At 46.8% G+C, this 19443-nt stretch overlaps 2 protein-coding genes across 8 annotated transcripts in view; one reads left to right on the top strand and one right to left on the bottom strand.

The window, feature by feature from the left end:
• The window catches only part of SLC31A1 (solute carrier family 31 member 1), a 35159-nt gene extending 27552 nt beyond the window's left edge, over positions 1–7607 (bottom strand). The window contains exons 1-2 of one of the 4 annotated variants that reach the window (XM_075439477.1): positions 7569–7587; positions 81–129 (exon numbers count right to left, since the gene is read on the bottom strand). The gene's annotated coding sequence lies outside the window, so the exon portion shown is untranslated. Of the gene's footprint in view, positions 1–80; positions 130–429; positions 495–7568 lie in introns of those variants that run through there. The other 3 variants (XM_075439476.1, XM_075439475.1, XM_075439481.1) reach the window with 3 other exon arrangements.
• Positions 7608–7695: 88 nt separating this feature from the next.
• The window catches only part of FKBP15 (FKBP prolyl isomerase family member 15), a 29019-nt gene continuing 17271 nt past the window's right edge, over positions 7696–19443 (top strand). For 2 of the 4 annotated variants that reach the window (XM_075439614.1, XM_075439612.1), the window contains exons 1-12: positions 7696–7844; positions 9953–10062; positions 10377–10467; positions 11104–11173; positions 12503–12577; positions 13710–13808; positions 14271–14420; positions 15388–15456; positions 16822–16965; positions 17424–17569; positions 18493–18541; positions 19182–19301. In XM_075439614.1, the coding sequence (XP_075295729.1) occupies positions 7789–7844; positions 9953–10062; positions 10377–10467; positions 11104–11173; positions 12503–12577; positions 13710–13808; positions 14271–14420; positions 15388–15456; positions 16822–16965; positions 17424–17569; positions 18493–18541; positions 19182–19301 (1179 nt within the window). In that variant the 5' untranslated portion in view covers positions 7696–7788. Of the gene's footprint in view, positions 7845–9952; positions 10063–10376; positions 10468–11103; positions 11174–12502; positions 12578–13709; positions 13809–14270; positions 14421–15387; positions 15457–16821; positions 16966–17423; positions 17570–18492; positions 18542–19181; positions 19302–19443 lie in introns of those variants that run through there. The other 2 variants (XM_075439613.1, XM_075439615.1) reach the window with 2 other exon arrangements.

The following is a 19443-nucleotide window of genomic DNA, read 5'->3' as shown; positions in this document are numbered from 1 at the left end:
AATACAAATTCACAGCCCTAGTCCACAGAACAGAGCACCTCTACCTTTTCGCTTTTGGAAACGGAAAAATACAATCCTACCTTCACTCTTTGTCAACCGTAGAGCAACTCAAGCAAGGCAGAAGACCTCCTGCAATATCAAGAAGAGGGAAAGGGCAATCAAATGAAGCCATCCTCTGAGATGGAACTTGCCTTTCGAAGATCCCTGGCCTCATGACACTCTTCTGACAAGACTACCTCTAGGGCACAGAAAGCCACAACAAATAGCAATCAACAATTTTTTTATTTTAGTTACGAGTGACAATAGACCACTTTGGGCAAAAGCTTTGAACACTACCTTTTTCATCTAGTTTTCAAACCCCTGGACTGCCACAGAGCTGTTAATCCAAAGCAGAAATGATTCAGAGCTAAAAAAAAGCTGAGTACTTACTACTACAGAGACAGGTTTTCCATCTACTGCCTCCAGGAGAGCAGTCTTCTCCAAATAAGCTGCGAGTCTGAGGTAGATCAAAGTTTCTAAACTTTCAGATAATGCTGACAAGCAGAACGCATATCATTATCTGTATCAAAGGCTAATCATTAACTACTGCTCGGATTTAGCTACGATCACTTTTACTCCACCTTAAGCCTATTTATTGCCTGACCTGCAGCCTATTTCAAACAAGACCCATTACTTGCAATATGGTCAGTGGGAAATATTTATATTCCGCTTCTCCTAGCTGTGCAAAACACAGTCAGGGCTGAAGCAGCAGGGATTTCTGTCACATTCTACTCAGGGTGAAACCATCCCTCACAACATACTGACAATCCCCATTGTTACAGCCAAAGATCTCATATGACCCAAGACAAATATTTACTGCTCAGACTAGGCAGCCCACTGAAGGCATAGGCCAACCATCTTAGGACCAGACCAAGGGCTGGGATGCTCACAGAAAGCTCCACGTAACAGCCAAACTAACTCCTGAGTCTTCCTCACAAGACCTTTGCAAAAATGCAAAGAGATTTTAGAATGCGCTGACCAGATTAAACGTGTTGCAGGGATTACTTTCAAACACATTACATAAAACACATCTCAAACATTAACTTCTCTTATTTTCTCAGAGAAAATAATGTTTTGCTTGCTTTTGGATATGGTAACAAAGCAAGCTTACTTTCTTTTAGTATCTACCCCATAATGAAGAAATGCAACGTTTTCAAAGCTCTAGGCCAATTTTTTAGGAGCTTGGGGGAGTGGTAAAAAATAACAAGGCAGATACGTCATAAACTGTGCAGAAATTCTTCAACAATGTGTACGAGACAAATCCTGTCGGGGTAGCTGGCTCTTTGACCTCTCTGATCAGAAAGCTGGCACTAGCAATTGCTGCGGAAGAAAAAAATGTGACAAAGGAGAAAAAGTGCAGGAAGCCCTTGCTCTGCAATGCAAGCGTCCTTATGGTAGGGGCAGTGGTTTCAAGCAAGATGCAAAGCAAGAGCTACACAAAAAGGGATCAGCTGGCAAGCAGTGCACATGATCCTACTATCATGACGTACTGGAGGGATTTACTTTAGGAATTCAGCAAATTAAGGAAAGTCGTCATGCTGCTAAAAGGTTTTTTAAACTATGATGTCTTACAAGAAAAACAGTCAGAATGAAGTGTATTAGGCTTTACTATCCGTATAGTCTTCTCCCAAGTAACCAGCGATAGGACGAGAGGAAATGGCCTCAAGTTGCATCAAGGGAGGTTTAGGTTGGATAGTCACAAGAATTTCTTTACTGAAAGAGTGGTCAGGCATTGGACCAGGCTGCCCAGGGCAGTGGTGGAGTCACCATGCCTGGAGGGGTTCAAAATACGTGTAGATACGGCACTTCAGGACATGGCTTAGTCGACATGGTGGTCTTTTCCCACCTTAATGATTCTGTGATTCTATAGCAGGATATCCTACAGACACTACTCTGTTTACGCCTTCTATGAAGAGAGCAGCACAAAAGTGGCTTTTCAAGTACAACCAAACCTGTAGCAGGAACACAAGGGCAGCTGTAAAACTCCCAACTATCTTTCTTTAAAATTGTTTCAGCTTCAGTCTGACAGTACCTGTAACATACTCCTCCAGAATACTTCAGTCCCACCTGACATCACCTTAAATCTTAAGGTTCAGTATATCCTTGTGAGATAATGGCTTATCTCAAGTTAATGAAGGGCACCAAAGCCAACGGTTACTTGATTGGCATAAAACTCTCCTGGCAGAGAACCCAGAATCCATGACTCAGTGTCCTGTCAAATCCATTCGACCAGGAGCTCAGACAAACAAAGGAACCATGAAAAAGGCAACTGAGAAAAACCCGACCAACACTGCAAGTTGCATTTCACTTCCACAATATTCCAGGGCTGGGTCTCTCTCATCCCTTTGATGTACGAGGGTTGACTTACCCCATCGGAAACGCGCACGGTACCTCACTGCCCTCCCACCGAGCGCTGCACTGACAGCAGCCGCTGCCGCCACTTCCCGAGGGATGGAGGAGAATGAACTGGGATCGCCTGCCTGCTGGGAGCACCGGCTTTGACTCTGCTCCACGTTTGTTCGTGTTTTCCTTTCCCAAGTAAAGGATGCAAGCTTGAAAATGCAGTCCAGCTGTGACAATACATTGTCAAGTCTCTTTAGTACAACGCCTTTCGGAGCAGGAAAAGTTAACTGAGGTAGTAACTGATTAATTGGATCCCTGGCTCTCGGCGCAGCCTCCATCCAGACACAATACGGCGGAACCCAGCCAGGAGCTGCAGGGAGCTGCGGGGCTGCACCGTGGCCAGGCACGCAGCCCGCACCAGGACGGCACGGAGCTGCTCCGGTTTTCCCATATAGAGTATGTTCACCATTGGAAAGGCATCAGACAAGGAGCAGGGTGGGTCACAGGGATGAGCATCTCCATCAGGAGGCTGAAGCCATATACCCTTCCAGCAGCTGCTTTTCCAAGCTCACAAAGGAGCAGGCTAGCCGGCTGGCTAACAAGCATTGGCTTGTAAGCCCAGAAGTGCATTGCATACTTTTGAATCCTACAAACCCAAGTCCAATTCAATTCTCTCTAACAGGAAAAAAAGCCTGAAAGTGTATTTACCACACACACTCCCTCCCCCAAGGAGAGACGCGCTGTTTAAAGAAAAAAAAAAAAAAAAGCCAACTTTCAAGATTTCTCTTAGCCAGGTTAGCCGAAAGATCAGCTAAATATATCCCAAAGCTCATATTCCAAGCTCATGTACCTTCATCAGAGGAAGGAGATTTGAATCCTTGATAACTAATGAGCGCGTGTGGGAAAGGAAGGCTTTTGTTAAAGTGACGTAGCCCTCACAAAGTCTCAGGAGAGAACTTGGTGCACTCGCAGTTTCACGGCAACACAGCTGTATTCTTTTCCTAGTTTTCTCCCAGCTTCTCCAGCTTGATATCGGGATGTGCTAAGCACCCAGTGAGGACAGATGCTCAACCACTTACAACATTTTGGCCTGTGATCTAGAGCTACCATGATCTGCTATATGAATTTAGATAAACATTAGAGTGAACAGATCATATGCATGCACAACTTTTAAACAGATTATAAAGGATACTCATATCTGTGGTACGACGACGACTGTGGGATCTTCTAATACCATATATTTGCAGAGTGAAAAGAGCAAAAAGAAAATTTTAAAATATTTGCCACACAAGCAATTGTTCTAGCTAGCAATCACGGTTGTTCAAGTGCCACTGGAAATGAATAGCACCCTTGCAGATACAAACTGGTGAGACAGAGGAAGAAAAGACGTTGAGAAACCTACGCTGGGAAGATTACATTAACAACAGTAGAAACAGAGAAGGAGAACAAAAAGAAAATATTTCATAACAGCCTCCCACTTCCAGATTGGCTTCTAAACCAGAAAAGTCTAATTCGAGGAGCAACAAATGAAAGGCTTTAGAAAGTTAATTTGTAGTGCAGTAAAATAAGAGTTTAATTTGTTTATAATAACTAGTCCCATTATTCTCTGCATTAGCAGATTCCAGCTTTCAGCTGAGAAAAAGGTTAATGAAAAAAATCATTGGTCTCGAGTCCCCTGGGACTTGATCAGGAACATTTCCAGAAAATTAGATTGAAACAAAGGCAATGGAGTGGATTAACCAAGACTGGATTTTCCAGACAAACGCATAAACTAGATGGAGCCTTTTTCATCCTTCCCTAAGAAGAAACTGCCAAGAATCTCAGAGATTTCCTGGCAGACTACTGGAGAAGGTCACGCTAGCAGTCTGCTTCAGCTCAACTTCACAAAATTCAGATGCAGATTACTGCAACTTTCAGGGTGACCTTCAGTCAAGTGTGGGTAAGGCAGGTCTGCAGAGGCATGAAACCTTCCTGTTGGGTAGAGGGGTCTTTACAGCAAATACAGAAACTAAAAAGGAAGGGAGAAAATACTACATTTTAGTTCAAAGAACAAAAAGTTCTGTTTTCTGTATGACCTAATGTCTGACTGGAAAACAGGACAGCTGGAAAGAAGCTCCTTAGAACCCTGACTCAAAACTCACTGTGTGAATTCGGCAGATCTTCTCATCTATTTGTAGTAGGCGACTGTTAAAGGTTAGTATTCTCAACACCTTCTCTTCTCATGCATTTAGCTTTTGTTCAGGAATGGAGTGGTTCACTCATCCAAAACTTGACGTTGCACTGTAAAGGGTGAGAGAAGAATCCTCCCAAACCTCTTTTCTAAAAAGGAAAAAAAACCCCAAAACTCACAAACCTGCTTGTCCTTACACCACTGCAAGTCAGAGTAAGTGGCAGCAACTACACCTTTAAAACAAATCAGCAAACGCGCAGAAGTGACTTGGAAAGCGTATTTAATTCCTCCTCTCTACGGGCAGAAATTATTCTAACTCTCAGCCTAGTTAAAAAGCTGCTCTAGATTAGAAAGCTGATACGAAAGTAAAATAATTCTCTGTAACTTCCAACAAGCAGCAACACCTCAGTAGAAAGCAGCCATACAAAATTTCTCAGTTCTCAATATAAACTTGTGGGGGACCCTGCAATTCCTGCTGCTTTTATTCTTTTCAATCCCCCCTTTAGCTGGGGGGGGGGAAGAAAAAAACTGTTTCCTGCAAAATTTTTGTGTTCATAGCAAAAAGCATTACTTCATTTTCGTATCGTGCAGCCGGGAAGTCACAGCCAGCTTCACCGACACATCCACGGTTATGAAGCCAACAGGCATTTGAACAGCAATACTTACTAATTCCAGTGCCCCCCTTTTTAATGAAGGATGGGAAAAAAGTAATGCATAATCCAAAGCTTGATGAAAGCCTCAGGAAACATTACATCATAAATTGCACGAATTGGGACCATTAAGTTGAATGCCAACTTACCCCATAAGATGACATATTGTTACTCATGAAAAATACTGCAAAAGCTTTATTCACCTCAGGCTCAAGCAGAGGCAAGTTAAGATCAAACGGATTAGAAGTAAATTTCATAAATACTTGTGAAGAGAGTTTATTCTACCTGCACACAAAATTCTGTACTATTAAGCATTCTGAAGCTTGGAATTTGAACACAAACAGGAAAAATTGGTCTATGACAGCAAACTCACGTGGAGCCACAAGCCCACTGCAAACTCAAACGCAAAAGAGGGCTATGAACAATGCTTAAATGAAAAAAAAAACCAAACGAGGAGAGGCTCAGACAGGGCTCAGACGCGATGCTTGCCGGAGCGCTGCAGGACGTACTCCTGCCAGCTACCTACCCACTGCGCTGACCCTGCACCCTGCCAGCGCTGAGCCCCGCTGTGGGAAAGCACGTCGGGTTCTCAGCCAAGAGGCTGTGCGCAGGACGGGAATCCTTGGTTGTACCAGAACTGCTCAGTCTTTGCTCTCAAGTTAGATTTCGTACTAAAGATAAAGTTGGGTGCAAACGTAATACTACCGATACCTAAAAAAAACCCTAAATTCAAGTGCAACACCAGGACTTCACCACATAAGTCTTCACCATTTAAAAAAAAAAAAAAAAAAAAAAAAAATCTATCTTGACTGCCAACCTGATAGAAATACAGAAGGAGGCAAAGCCACAATCTCTTCATCTACGGAACACAGGAACCACATCTCCTATTCGAAGTTCACGTCCACCTGCCATATCAAGATCAGAACCGTCTGCTCCTGTTAAGAATTTACATCAAATTATTGCATAACGATCACGTGTGTGCATTGTTCTGTGGGATTTTTAAACCAAAACCAGGCTTTTGTCCCTTTGCAGGTTTCATTCTAAAATAATCACACATTCTGCAATGAAAAAGCTACTCAGTACTCCCCCTAGCCTTGTCCCTTTAGAAGTGAGATCATTGACACCCCAATCACGCTGTACCCTCGTCGCAATAAACCCCCAAACAACTGCAGACGCAGCCCTACGACAGACCCGGCACCTTTGTGCTCAGACTCAAACATCTGAAACGTAACTGTTATTGCAAATTCCCAGCCAGTGCCAGGAAATGTCCAAAGCTGGGAAACCATTCAACCCTCACTGCCATTTCGCTCACCCTTGCATTCAGCTGAGGAGCTACTGGAGAGAGTCCAGCGCAGGGCAGCGAGGATGATGAGGGGACTGGAGCATCTCTCCTATGAGGAGAGGCTGAGGGAGCTGGGCTTGTTCAGCCTGGAGAAGGCTGAGAGGGGACCTTAGAAATGCCTCTAAATATCTGCAGGGTGGGGGTCAGGAGGACGGGGCCAGACTCTTTCCAGTGGTGCCCAGCAACAGGACAAGGGGCAATGGGCACAAACTGAAGCAGAGGAAGCTCCAGATGAGCACGAGGAAGAACTTCTTGTCTCTGAGGGTGACGGAGCCCTGGCCCAGGCTGCCCAGGGAGGCTGTGGAGTCTCCTTCTCTGGAGATATTCCAGCCCCGCCTGGCCGCGGTGCTGTGCAGCCTGCTCTGGGTGACCCTGCTTGGGCAGGGGGTTGGGCTGGGTGACCCACAGAGGGCCCTGCCAACCCCTGCCATGCCGGGATCCTGTGATTTTCCTGCGTTTCAACCCCACCCGGTTCTGAAGCGCTGAACTTGAAGGCAAAGCACCTAGAGACACCAGCTTTTCAAGAGGAAATAAAAAGAACAACCCCACAGAAGAGGCACATTTCGCAGGCTGCACGGCGCAGGGGGGAAGCGGCCCACGGAGGGCCAGGCCGGACGGTTTCGTAGCCAAGAAACAGGCGCGGGGTGCGTGTCAGACCGCAGCGCCCGCTCCTCGGCAGCGCAGGAGCCCGGGAACCGAACCCGCAGCGCACCGGCGCCCTCCGGCAAAGCCAAGCCCTGCCCTGCGGGCAGCCCGGCCCCCGCGGCCTTCCCGGGGCTCCGGGGCCGAACCGAACGCGCTACCGGCGGGGACCGTGCGCGGCGGGTCAGGCGGCCTAGCCGTCACCGCGCCCGGCCGGGAGCCTCCTCCTGCGCCCCGGGGGTGATCGCTCCGCGCCCCGGAGAGCCGGGACAGCTCCGTGGGCCCCGGAAAGGCCCGGCCGCGGCCTGGGGTACCCCCGCCTCCCGCCAAGGGGCGACGGAGCGCGAGACCCCTCCTCAGCCCGGCACCGCACGTCACTCACCGCGCGACCGCCACGAGACCGCTCCACCGCCCCGCCAACCCCGCGCCGCAAGCCCCGCCCCTCCGACGTGGCCGCTAAGCCCCGCCCCCGCGCGGCTGCCCTTCCTCCTCCTCCTCGCCCCTCCCCTCCCGGCGCCGGTCCCGTCCCGCCGCGGCCGGAAAGCGGTCCGCCGCCGGGCAGCGCCTTTGCGACATCGCGGGGCGGCGGCGGGTCCGCCAGCATGTTCGGGGCGGCGGCGGAGGAGGACGACGCGGATTTCCTGGCTCCCGCCAGCGGGTGAGCGGCCGGCGGCGCGCAGCCGGGCCTCCCCTCCGCCCTGAGGGGCCGCGGCCCGGGCAGGCCGCGGGGCAGCGGCCCCGCTGCGGCCCCGCTGCGGCCCCGCTGCGGGGCTGGGCCGGACCCGGGGCCCTGCGGAGCCCTCCTCACTGCCGGCCCCGCGGCTCTCCGGTCGGCGGAACCGCCCGGCGGTGCCGGACCCGGGCCGGGAGCCGTCCTGCGCCGGCTTGGGCCTGGTCCGCGGCCCCCGCTGCTGCCCCGCCTCGGCAGGGGGGGCCCGGTGCCCCGGGAGCCGGGTGTGTGCGCCTCGGTGCGGGTGTGAGCGGGAGGCCCTGAAGTTGCCGGGCTGGGGGGGGGGCAGCCAGGGCTGACCGCCGGCCGTGCTCCCCAGTTTTTGCCTTCTGCTGGTACCGGTTAGCCGCGTAGTGCCTGGGGTTTTTCTGGCGCTGTGTCACTTGTTGCCACGGGAAGAGGCCTCGGCGGCTGTGACTCTCCGACACCAACGACACCAAGCTGTGTGGCGTGGGTGACACGCTGGGGGGAAGGGGTGCCAGGCAGAGGGACCTGGACAGGCTGGAGAGGTGGGCCTGCGTGAACCGCATGAAGTTCAGCAAGGCCAGGTGCAAGGTCCTGCACGCGGGTCAGGGCAATCCCAAACACAAGCACAGGCTGGGCGGAGAGTGGCTCGAGAGCAGCCCTGAGGAGAAGGACTTGGGGGTACTGGTGGGTGAGAAGCTCAGCATGAACCGGCAATGTGCGCTGGCAGCCCAGAGAGCCAACCGTATCCTGGGCTGCATCAAGAGAAGTGTGGCCAGCAGGGTGAGGGAGGGGATTCTGCCCCTGGACTCCGCTCTAGTGAGACCCCCCTGGAGTCCTGCGTCCAGCTCTGGAGCCCCCAACATCAGAAGGACGTGGATGTGTTGGAGCGGGTGCAGAGGAGGCCACGAAGATGATCCGAGGGCTGGAGCACCTCTCCTCCGAGGACAGGCTGAGGGAGCTGGGGCTGCTCAGCCTGGAGAAGAGAAGGCTCCGGGGTGACCTTAGAGCAGCTGCCAGTGCCTGAAGGGGCCTGCAGGAAGGGTGGAGAGGGCCTTTGCACAAGGGTGTGTAGGGATGGGTCAAGGAGGAATGGCTGTAAACTAAAAGAGGGCAGATTTAGATTAGATACTAGGCAGAAATTCTTCACCATGAGGGTGGTGAGGCCCTGGCCCAGGTTGCCCAGAGAAGCTGTGGCTGCCCCCTCCCTGGCAGTGTTCAAGGCCAGGTTGGACGGGGCTCTGAGCAACCTGGGGCTTGTGGAAGGTGTCCCTGCTCATGGCAGGGGGGTTGGAACCGGATGAGCTTTCAGGTCCCTTCCAACCCAAACCATTCTGTGATTCTGTTCTATGATTCCATCTGTGCTCCCTCCTTGCCCTCTGCTAGGAGCTGCCGCCTGACCATTCTCCTGAACAGATCCTCTCTCTGCTTGGTAAACGGTCACTTTCAAAGCATCTGGTGTGAACTGGCGCAGGTCCGCTGACAGCGGTGTTGTCCCTTGTGGGTTCTGCTCCGTAGTTTGAATTACTCACTTGTCTCCTGATGCCAGGAGCATGCGAGCTTAAATGGGCTTAAAGCAGTAAATCTGGCAGGAATAACCTACCTGCCTACGGCGTTAAACCTTCCACCCTTTGACAGGAGAGCACCTGCCAGTGTGAAACTTAATGGGAGAATTGTTTCCTCGACATTTCAAGAAGAAAAATTCTAGCGCTGAATGGTGGCTTCTCTGTTGTCACATAGTTTTTTCAGCAACCATTTCATCTGAGGGCAGTCTCAGTCATTACTTTAAAGTAGCTGTGCTTTTTTTGGTGTAGCTTCGGTCCTTGCTTGTTCCTGACAGTAGATTTTGAGGAAGTGAAACAGAATTGTACCACTTAGCCCAGCCTCTTCATCTAAAAGTTCTGCTTATTCAAAATTAAATGGCTAATTAGTATAGAGCTGCTTAATGTGCATCAGTTTGTTTATCTCTAAAGTGATGGTAAACACTGTACATTTTATATAACTTATTAATGGTGTTCCTTATCTGCAAAGCCCACATGAAGTACGGTGAATTAACTTGTTTCTCCTTGTAGTGCGAGGCTGGCCTCTCTCTTTGGTCTGGATCAAACGGTCTCAAGCCACGGAAATGAATTTTTCCAGTACACTGCACCAAAGCAGCCAAAGAAGGGTCAGGCGGCAGCTGGTGAGTAACTGGGCTTGAGCGTGGGGAAAAAACTTTGTGGCATGTGTCTTGCCGGGACAATGAGGGTCTTTGTGAAGAACAGCAGTGCAAGTAATTCACGTAGCTTTTCTTTAATGATATTCTCTTCCTTTAGCACCCTCTCTACAGCTGGCTACTCTAGAGGCCTTTAGTGACTTTGGAACATCACTCTGTCTTTTAATCCTTTTCTGGAGGTATTTTTCCTTGGGGGAAGGAATGTGTCGTGGCATTGTCACTGGCCAGCAAAAGTGGCAGTTCCGTATCGCTGATGAGTGTTCCTGTTTTTTGTTCTGCAGCAGGTCAGGCAGCCCAGAAGGCTCCTGCGGCCCCAGCAGCTTCGGGAGCGCCATCAGTGTTCACGGCCACTGCGGTTCATGCTTATCGATAGTAAGTGCAGCAGTGGTTGACCTGTTGAGTCTGTGTCTCTGGGAGCTTAAGACCTAATCACAGAGGGAAGATATTTTTGTATGGATGGGAAGAGACCATTGCTCACAGACTTTTGTCTGCATGATACAAATGCTACAAGTCCATGCAAGTTTCTGCTCCAAAAAAGTTTTGGCTATTGTGGTGCAGTTCGCGGTTACGCAGTTGTCAAATAAATAGCAAGTTCTGGATTTGGCCGTTACAGGGAGCTGCTTCCTGGGGTGCTGGCCTGACATTTGCACTTTCTCTGGGCAGCTCTGTCAGACTGTTATGTCTCATATGTTCCCTTGTGGAGAACTGAGGCATGGGCGTAGAGTGACAGCAGTAAAATTCTCTGTCCGTTTGACACTGCTGTCATGTAAAAACTCATTTGCCCTGGATCGGTGAAAAGAGTAGTTTTCAACTCGAACTCCGTGATATATGCTTCCATAATCTGTGAGCAAGCAAGAAGGTTGCAGTGTCTTTAAGCCAAGAAACACTGCCTAACCTTTTAGGCATGGGTAAGGGGACCGGAACTCTGAAGGAGAAAAGCTCAGCAACAGTAGAGAGAAATCTGAGGCAGGGACGGTTCTGCAGCTGAATATCTCGCTTGTCTTCCAGTACGAATGGGCAGTACTTGAAGCAAGGCAAGTACGGAGCAGCTGTAGTGGGGAACCATGCCACTAAGGAGGTGAGAAACACTTCACTACTTCAACATTTTCATGCCAAGAGTGTGCTGGTGTGAGGCAGTGTTTCTCTGAACTCACTGGAATGGCTTTGCTTTTGGTGTTGGAGGTCTTATTTCCACTGCTGTTTATGCCTTCCTGCCCTCCTGGGTTTACTTCTGGCTCGGCCATTGACCTTGGTGACATCTTTCTTTTCTACAATCCCTGAGTTTGTAAGACCTTTACAACTTGCGCCTGAAATGTTTTGCAGTGTTTCAGGCACTGTACCTTTTCTAACATTTCTAGAAGTGATTTTGATACTTCTTCAGGATGCGTTTGACAACTGGATCACAAATTTGTGCATGTGGAAATCAATATAAAGCAAAGTTCTGTCCAGTAGTACAGAGATGCTTTGCTTAAGTTTTGTTATATTGGTATCAAAAGTATCCCTCCTTCCTACAGACTCCTCTGAGAACATGACACTGAGGTGCCCAGTAAATTGATGTGTTTAAAACATGCTTTGAATACTCTGATCTGTCCTTGATGTTGATATCTGTGGTTGTTCATATCCCCCAATTCTTAATTTATGTTGTCTCACTAAGTTGCTTCTGCTTTGGCAAGAACAAGAAAAAAATAGTAGTTTAGTAAACTAATTCCTAAGCCACTGATCTGAGAAGGGTTCAGGTGTGGCGTTTGTGGGGGAGCTGGGAAGGCCGCGGCTTGTGGGAGGAAGCTGACGCAGCCTTCCTAGGGCTGCCTCTGTAACGCCGCAGCCCGCACGGCTGGGAGCAGCTGCCGAGTACTCCCAGTTCACTACCTAGCCGTGCTGAGCGAAGAAGCCATGGCTGTGCGTGCAGAAAGGAAAGCACTTTTCCTTACTAGATCACGTCTAGTGGAGCCAAGTATGTGAATACAATGTTCTATCTGCATCGTTTAGTTCTTGGAAAGCTCCCTCCAACTTATTATTGCCCAGTCTTTTACATTGTTTTATGTCTGTATGTCATGTATTATGAGTTTTGTGTATCGAAGGGTTAGTGCACCATCTTTTTACACAGTCCCAGTGAAAAATGTGGAATTAGTTAAAACATCTTGCTTAATACAAAATAGTTTGAACTGCGTGATTCCTGTAGCTAAATAAAGCTTGCATATTTTCAAGGGTTTTTAATAAATGTTACAAAATTGTGTTCAGTACAGTGTTAGGTATTTTTGCTGTGAAAAATGCTGCTGCAAGGTGTATTTGCCGAATAAATACTGTAGCCTTGGGCTCAGAATTTGACAAAGTACATCAGAATTGAAGTCATTTTGAGTTTCTGCCTTTTGTTCTTTTTCCCTGCTCAATTCCTTGTGGAATCCAGTACAGGATCCTCCTTTACATCAGTCAGCAGCAACAGATTGCAACTGCAAGGATCCACCCAGGCTTTGTACTCACGGTAAGACTCTGGGTTAGAAAAGCATGCGATGATCTGTATTGTCCACAGCAAACAGAAGTTAACTCTGAAACGTTTACTTACGTCTTGGATGATAGCGTTTGAGATCAACCATCTGACTGACACAGCAAGAGGTGTCGCAGTGACTGGGAGCGCTGTGCTGCTCCTCCTAATGCATGTTGCACAAGAGACTGGTACATCGGCCTCTGGCAGAGCGTGTCGTCAGTGGGTTTCATACTCTGCAAGCTCACCTGCTGTAGGAGGGGTGTCATTGCCTCCAGATCACTGGGGAGATGTTTGGAGTTTTGCAGTCCTCCAGTGGGTAGAAACAGAACAGAATTCCTCTTGCTAATAATCTGTAGTTAAATGACTGAGAGAATACGACTGAGCAAGCAGAAGGAAACGATAGCAAGGAAATGTTTTCCCTCAGAAATTTGACACGCAGCATTTTCCTGCGGATAAGAACAATTTGGAGCATTGTAAGTGCTAAAATGGGATCTCTCAGGAAGTTCTGTTTTCTGCCAATTTTACAGAAAATTGGTGTGTTGATTTTCTGCTTTTAGCTTGTTATCAGGTGACATAAAACTTCTTGAATTGGTAGGTAGAAATTCTACTCTGAAACGGCAGAATTTCAGTCCAAATTTCTGACCGGGGTGCTAGCTTTCTCTTCAATTTTTATAAGTGCATTTTGAAAGACTAATGGATTGTGTACTCAGCTAGTGGTGACATGGATTTTTAGAAGTGAGGAAGAGAAGTCTCCTCCAATCGATTCTGGAAATCTGTATATACTCAGTACTTATGTACAGGAGATTACTTGCACTTAAAATCTCGGTATGTATTATAGAAGATAGCTGTGAAAGCTTTCGCCATCTTGAGAGCTGCGGCATCTATGCAGAACTTAATATTTGCTCAGGTATTTGAATTATAATAATTCTTCCATGATAATGAGCATATCAATAAAAGCTAATTTGTGCATTCAGAACTGAGGTAGTGATACAGCAGGATTCTTCCCCTGCCGCTGCTTAATTTCAGTAGCTCTTATTTTAAGCTTCTTTTGGATATGGATATTTTTTTTTTTATTTTAATTGAATGTACCTTTTAATGTATAATATAGGACTGATTTCCTTTCCCACAGGTTCAACCCAACAATTACAGTACGTTCTATGATGATCAGAGACAAAACTGGTCCATCATGTTTGAGTCAGAGAAGGCAGCAATGGACTTCAGTAAACAGGTAACTGCTTACTCTGTGTGAGGTATGTCTTGGTGGCTTGTTTAGAACAACAGGCAAATCAAGATGGGTCTCTCAGAGCACATATTGCTGAAAGGTTGTAAGTCAGAGTCGTACTTGTTCATTAAAGTTCAGCTTTGAGTATCTGCGTGACTGTGATTGAGGCATGTCTGTGATAGCCTGGCCAAATCTTGTTCATTAGATGCAGCCTCTTTGAGGCAGGGGGCCTGTTACTTCTGATGGGCTTTTGCATCGATGTTCTCAAGTACGTAAGACCAACAGTTCTGTAAAGCAGAAGGTATATAGCTCAGCAAAAATCAGCAGAAGGAAACACAGAACACCTCTTAAGTGCATCTATAAACTGGGCTTGATCAGTGTGGTAAGAAATGAATCAGATCTGTGATGAAGCATAGTGGAACTTGCCACTCTGAATGGCCAGAGGCGTTGATAGGCTTTCTTCTGCAGGTATGCATTGCCAAATGCAACAGCTCCCCAGCGCTCGATTCGGTCCTCTGCCAGGATCTCGTTCTTGGAGAAGGGCAGGGAGTAGAAGGAGGAGACTCTCTGGAGATTGCCTATACGGGCTGGCTGTTCCAGAACAACGGGCTTGGACGGGTAAAGACATTTCTGCTACCTCCTAATACAAAGTGAGTGTGATAGTCCCTGGGGGGGACCTGCCACATCTAGCGTAGCGTTGGTGGTGTTAAAGGTATTTTTCAGTCGCTTAAGGCACCGTAAATGAGGTCGTATGTGTTACCTGTAGAATAATAAGGGATTCCATTACTGCTCAGGAGGAGGTGACTGAGGTGCTTTTAACTTTCATAGGCACTCTCACACATAAATATTAAAGAAAATGGTGAGAAGGAACAATGAAGCTAGCTGTGCACCTTTGGACAAAGCTTGAGGAAGTGATAAGAAGGACCGTGTCTGACACAAAGCACATCTCCAAATGTTAACAGAGTGAGATTGCTGTTACATCCTCTACAGCTGTGTCCAATCCAGTTAGCTAATAAGCTAAATAAATGCTTTGATGTTTCAAAGCATTACCTTTGAAACACTTCTGCTCTTTTTCCTGATAGTGAAATTCGTGACAAAGGGTTTTGCATTTGCATCCATCTGTAGCTGCATCTTTTTGCTATAAAAAGGACTGTTTTTCATGTTTAGGGGATGTTTTGCTTTTCTTGGTCTGCCTGGCATGCTTCTCTCTATGTACTGTTGGTACAGAGCAGAACTTACTTCTGATCTCCTGAAAGAGGTGTTCAGCTGCGTACGTCTTAGTTTAATGTACGAAACTCATAGGCAGCTGTTTGCTGCTTGATATAAGCCTGTTGTGTAGTGGTTTACTTGGCCCAATCCTGTCCTGACCGTCAAGCTCAAAGCAGTTTTAAAGTCTGAGTCGCCAGCTATCATTCATGTTAAGAAATTGTACCGTGCAGTGGACTAGAAGCTGTAGCTTGGAAGCCGCAGGAGGGGAAATAAGGTGTAAAATATTATAAGAGTTTATGGAATGTGTAAAGTAGCGTTCAGAATCTTGAAACAGTGGGGAAATCCGTGTATTTTGTGTTTTTGTTCTCAACTCCAGGTGTTTGACTCAAATCTTAACAAAGACAAGCTGTTGCGGCTAAAGCTGGGATCTGGAAAGGTCATCAAGGTAGAACTTCTGGCACTTTCGTTATGATAATTGATGTCTCAGAACTTTGAATTACTGAAGTATTCAGGATTCATATGCACTATTTCTGTTATATGTTTCATTTGATAGAAAACACTGTAACAGTGAGTCACTCAAACTTGATTTTCTTTGTAATTTGCCCAGTATAGCCAAGTCTCCATCTCAATGGCTGTGTTAGAAAGAAGTTGTCCTGTTTGGTAAAAAGGAAGCTTCCTGTTTTCAACAGCTAGGATTTTGGGGCTGTTTTGTCATTGTTTTTCTGGAAGTCACTTAATCCATTACCTTGTTCTCAGAGAACCGTAGCTCTGAAGAAAGACTTCAATTTGAGAAGAACTCCAGGTTCCTCCCCACTCATTGTGCCTCAGAAGCAGAGCATCTGATAGCTCTGATACAACACCTGGGAGAAGGCTGTGGGAGGGTGAAGACAACTGACAAATTTTAGGATGGTCTAATAAAAGATGCTGTCTAGAGTGGTTTTACCCTCTGAAGTCAAATTGTGAAGGTTTTGACTGTAATAATTTTTCCATCTGGGTGGTGTGGTGCTCCCTTATATTATTCCATAAAATCAGGCTGTGAATCAGAGATGCTTTTGTTCAGGCCACTTCCATTACCTGAGTGATTCATATATGACCTGTTAGGAGTTATTCTTTACTGGAGGTCTAGTATTTTTCTACGTTATTTTTTTTAACATGTATCTATTAATGTTGCCTGGGTGTAGTAGACATCCTGTTAAATACTGCCGCCTGTTTGACAGTTTACATTGCTCCAATTTCTAAATCTAAATTTCTAAACCCACTGTTTTCTGTGGGTGCTTTGTAAAGCTAACCGTAGCAATTCAGAAGTGATCTCTCAATGAGTCCTGTTCTTTCCCAGAATGCTGAGAGAGGTCACCACTGTGTGCCCTGCAGGCCACCTGCAACTGCAGAATTTGTGCACGCAGCACAGCATGCAGTTCTTTTTTCCAGGATACCAGTGTGATCTGTGATAGCTGCTGAAGTTACAATATCTAAAACTTGAACCAGGTGTCTGTAACCATACAGAGACCTGGGAGCCTCCAGCCTTCGTGCTAGAGATTGCTGTATCTATTTACATTATGAACCTGTCGAGAGCTGCATCTTTACTGTTAATGTTGCAATTTAGAATTGGCCATTATGACTTGTTATAAGACAAAGGTATAGTGTTGCAGACTGAAAATTAATAGGGTTTTCCAAGAATCACTCTATACGTGTTCTGGAATCTTCCATAACTGGTGCCTGAAGCAGTCTTAATCAGTGTAATTAAAAGAAGCTGTAATGTCACTGATCAAACTGTTTGCTTTCTCTTTTGTTGCGTTTCTGAAAACCCAAGGGCTGGGAAGAAGGAATGGTGGGGATGAAGAAAGGAGGTCGAAGGTATCTCATTATTCCTCCAGCATGGGCCTATGGGGCTCAGGGAGTGGCTGGCCGTGTCCCTCCAGACTCGACTCTAGTTTTTGAGGTGGAAGTTAAGCGGGTGAGTGTCTCCTGCCATGCAGTTATTTTACATCTGCTTTGTGGCTGTTGGGTGGCAGCGTTTGTCTGCAAGGTGCAAACCTGCTGTTGGCATGAGAACTACAGCTCAAACTGTTATAAACCAAACACCTCAGAAGATATGTATCTTTAATAAAAAAAGCAAAACCCACAAAACCCTAAACCCAGAAAATCCCTCTAGGCTGTTTACGAAGATGTATCATTTCTAACTGTCTTGGGATCTTTTCATTGTCTTATTTCTGAATCACTTGGGAAAACAAAATACTCATAGTGAGTAATGACAGGTTCTAAAGACTCAGCTTCTCCAGTTCTGAATCAGTTGTATGCTGTTAATTGAAGTGCATGAGCTTGACAATAGGAGTAGTCATCAAAAGTAACCAAGCTGCTGAACACTTTTTTGGGAACCCAGAAAAATCTGGTTTTTATTACATGCTTTTTAAGGTGAAGTTGGTAAAGGAATGCTCTGGCTCAGATGGACAGAGTGTTAGTTCAAGGGATTCTCCTGCACCTTCTCCAGTACCCAATTCAGATGGCTTCTCTGCAGACACTGGTTTATTGCCTCCATCTACAATACCTCCAAAGCCTGGGTAAGAAGCAGCACAGATAAAACAACTTACTGTATTAAAAGATGGCAGTGGTCATAAACATCTGGCACAATGCTGCAGTAGCCCATCATTTGGCAAACATGGGTCCTCTGTGCCAGCTTAGTGCCATCAGTGTGGCAGAGGAATGCTTGCTAACAAGACTGGCTGGAAACTTTCTGCTTGAATGCCGACTTTCAGATTTAAAGAAATTGAAACGGGGTGCAGGTGAAAGAAGTCATTCCTCTACAGCCTTACTGAGATCTAGCGTGACGAAGCTGTATGGGGACTGCTGCAGCAGCTTCCTCTTCTCACAGAATAACAGAATCACAGAAAGGTAGGGGTTGAAAGGGACCTCTGTGGGTCATCTAGTCCAACCCTTCTGCCGAAGCAGGGTCACCTGCAGTAGGTTGTAGAGGACCTTGTCCAGGCGGGTCTGGAATATCTCCAGAGAAGGAGACTCCACAGCCTCCCTGGGCAGCCTGGGCCAGGGCTCCGTCACCCTCAGAGGGAAGAAGTTCTTCCTCATATTCAGACAGAACTTCCTGTGCTTCAGTTTGTGCCCATTGCCCCTTGTCCTGTCGCTGGGCACCACTGAAAAGAGCTTGGCCCCATCTTCCTGACACCCACCCTGCAGATATTTGTAAGCATTTATAAGGTCCCCTCGCAGCCTTCTCTTCTTCAGGCTGAACAAGCCCAGCTCCCTCAACCTCTCCTCGTAGGAGAGATGCTCCAGTCCCCTCACCTCACTTCTCAGTTGTCAGTATAGTCATAAGTTGGTCTTGGGTGGTGGCTGATTTGTTTAATTGCAAATTTTACATTGTCATTTATTGCTTAAATTAATTAAATGGATCAGTCATAATTTTTAGGGAGTTCAGTTTCATCCTTGTTAATCTCCGATATCAGCATACATCCCTTTGGCTTTTCAGGGAGCCAGCTGTTCGGGCCAAGTCAAACTCCATCAGTGAACAGCTAGCGGTAAGTGGTGGTGTTTTTTCTTGACTAATCTGAAACCTTAAGTAGGGAAGCTTGGTTGGTTTCATCTCTGCATTCATTGTTGCTGAAGAGAAAATTAACATCATGCAAGCAAGACACTCCCAAATGTTCACCTTCCATGAGGAACCTCGGTCCCAGTTCCTACTCTTGAATGCAAAGTTGCCTTGACCATGTGGATACTCACAAGGCTAGTTGTCTTCTCAGATAAATGAACAAATTTAAAATGGATAACAAAGAGTAATTGGGACATTCAGTAGAAGTTTATATAGCTACATGAGAAGACATTTTGTGAGTGCCTCGGGATGGAAAAAGCTACTAAGCAGCTTCCTGAGTTCATGCGTTTTCTTCTTGTTGCTGTGTTTTGTGCAAGGATAGATATTCTATGTAATGACAGCAGTGTCATCCCAGAAGGAGAGTATGTAAAGCAAGCCAGATTAACAAATCCACAGTGTTATCTTGTGTGCTTGAAAATTAGTTTTTCATACAGTCATTGAAGAATTGAAAGAACCAGAATTATGAAGACAGTGGCTTAGAAGAGTCTACTCCTGCTAGATGTCTCTGTAATGTCTGAAAAGCCTGGGCTGAGAGACAAAGGAAGAGTAACTGCAAACATTTCTTTTAGAATCCAGATGTAGCAAAGGCAAAGCTGATTTCTCGGATGGCTAAAATGGGACAGCCCATGCTTCCTTTCCTTGCTGGGACAACAGGTAGTCAGCTTGACTCCAGTGACTCGGAAATAGAGGTAAATCACCAATCTCATAAGAGTGACTTTTTCTGATGCTTTTTCTAGTGTGAATTCCTTAAAGCAGAGTCTGTAGCAATAGCTCTCCCTTTGTACAGGGAAAGCATGCTCTGTTTCTGTGCCAAAAGGGTTGAATGATTCC

The sequence above is a fragment of the Opisthocomus hoazin genome, chromosome 19, assembly GCF_030867145.1.
Source record: "Opisthocomus hoazin isolate bOpiHoa1 chromosome 19, bOpiHoa1.hap1, whole genome shotgun sequence".
NCBI classification, from domain to species: domain Eukaryota; kingdom Metazoa; phylum Chordata; class Aves; order Opisthocomiformes; family Opisthocomidae; genus Opisthocomus; species Opisthocomus hoazin.
The sequence above is the reverse complement of the archived record's forward strand: the minus strand, read 5'-3'. Positions and strand labels throughout refer to the sequence as shown.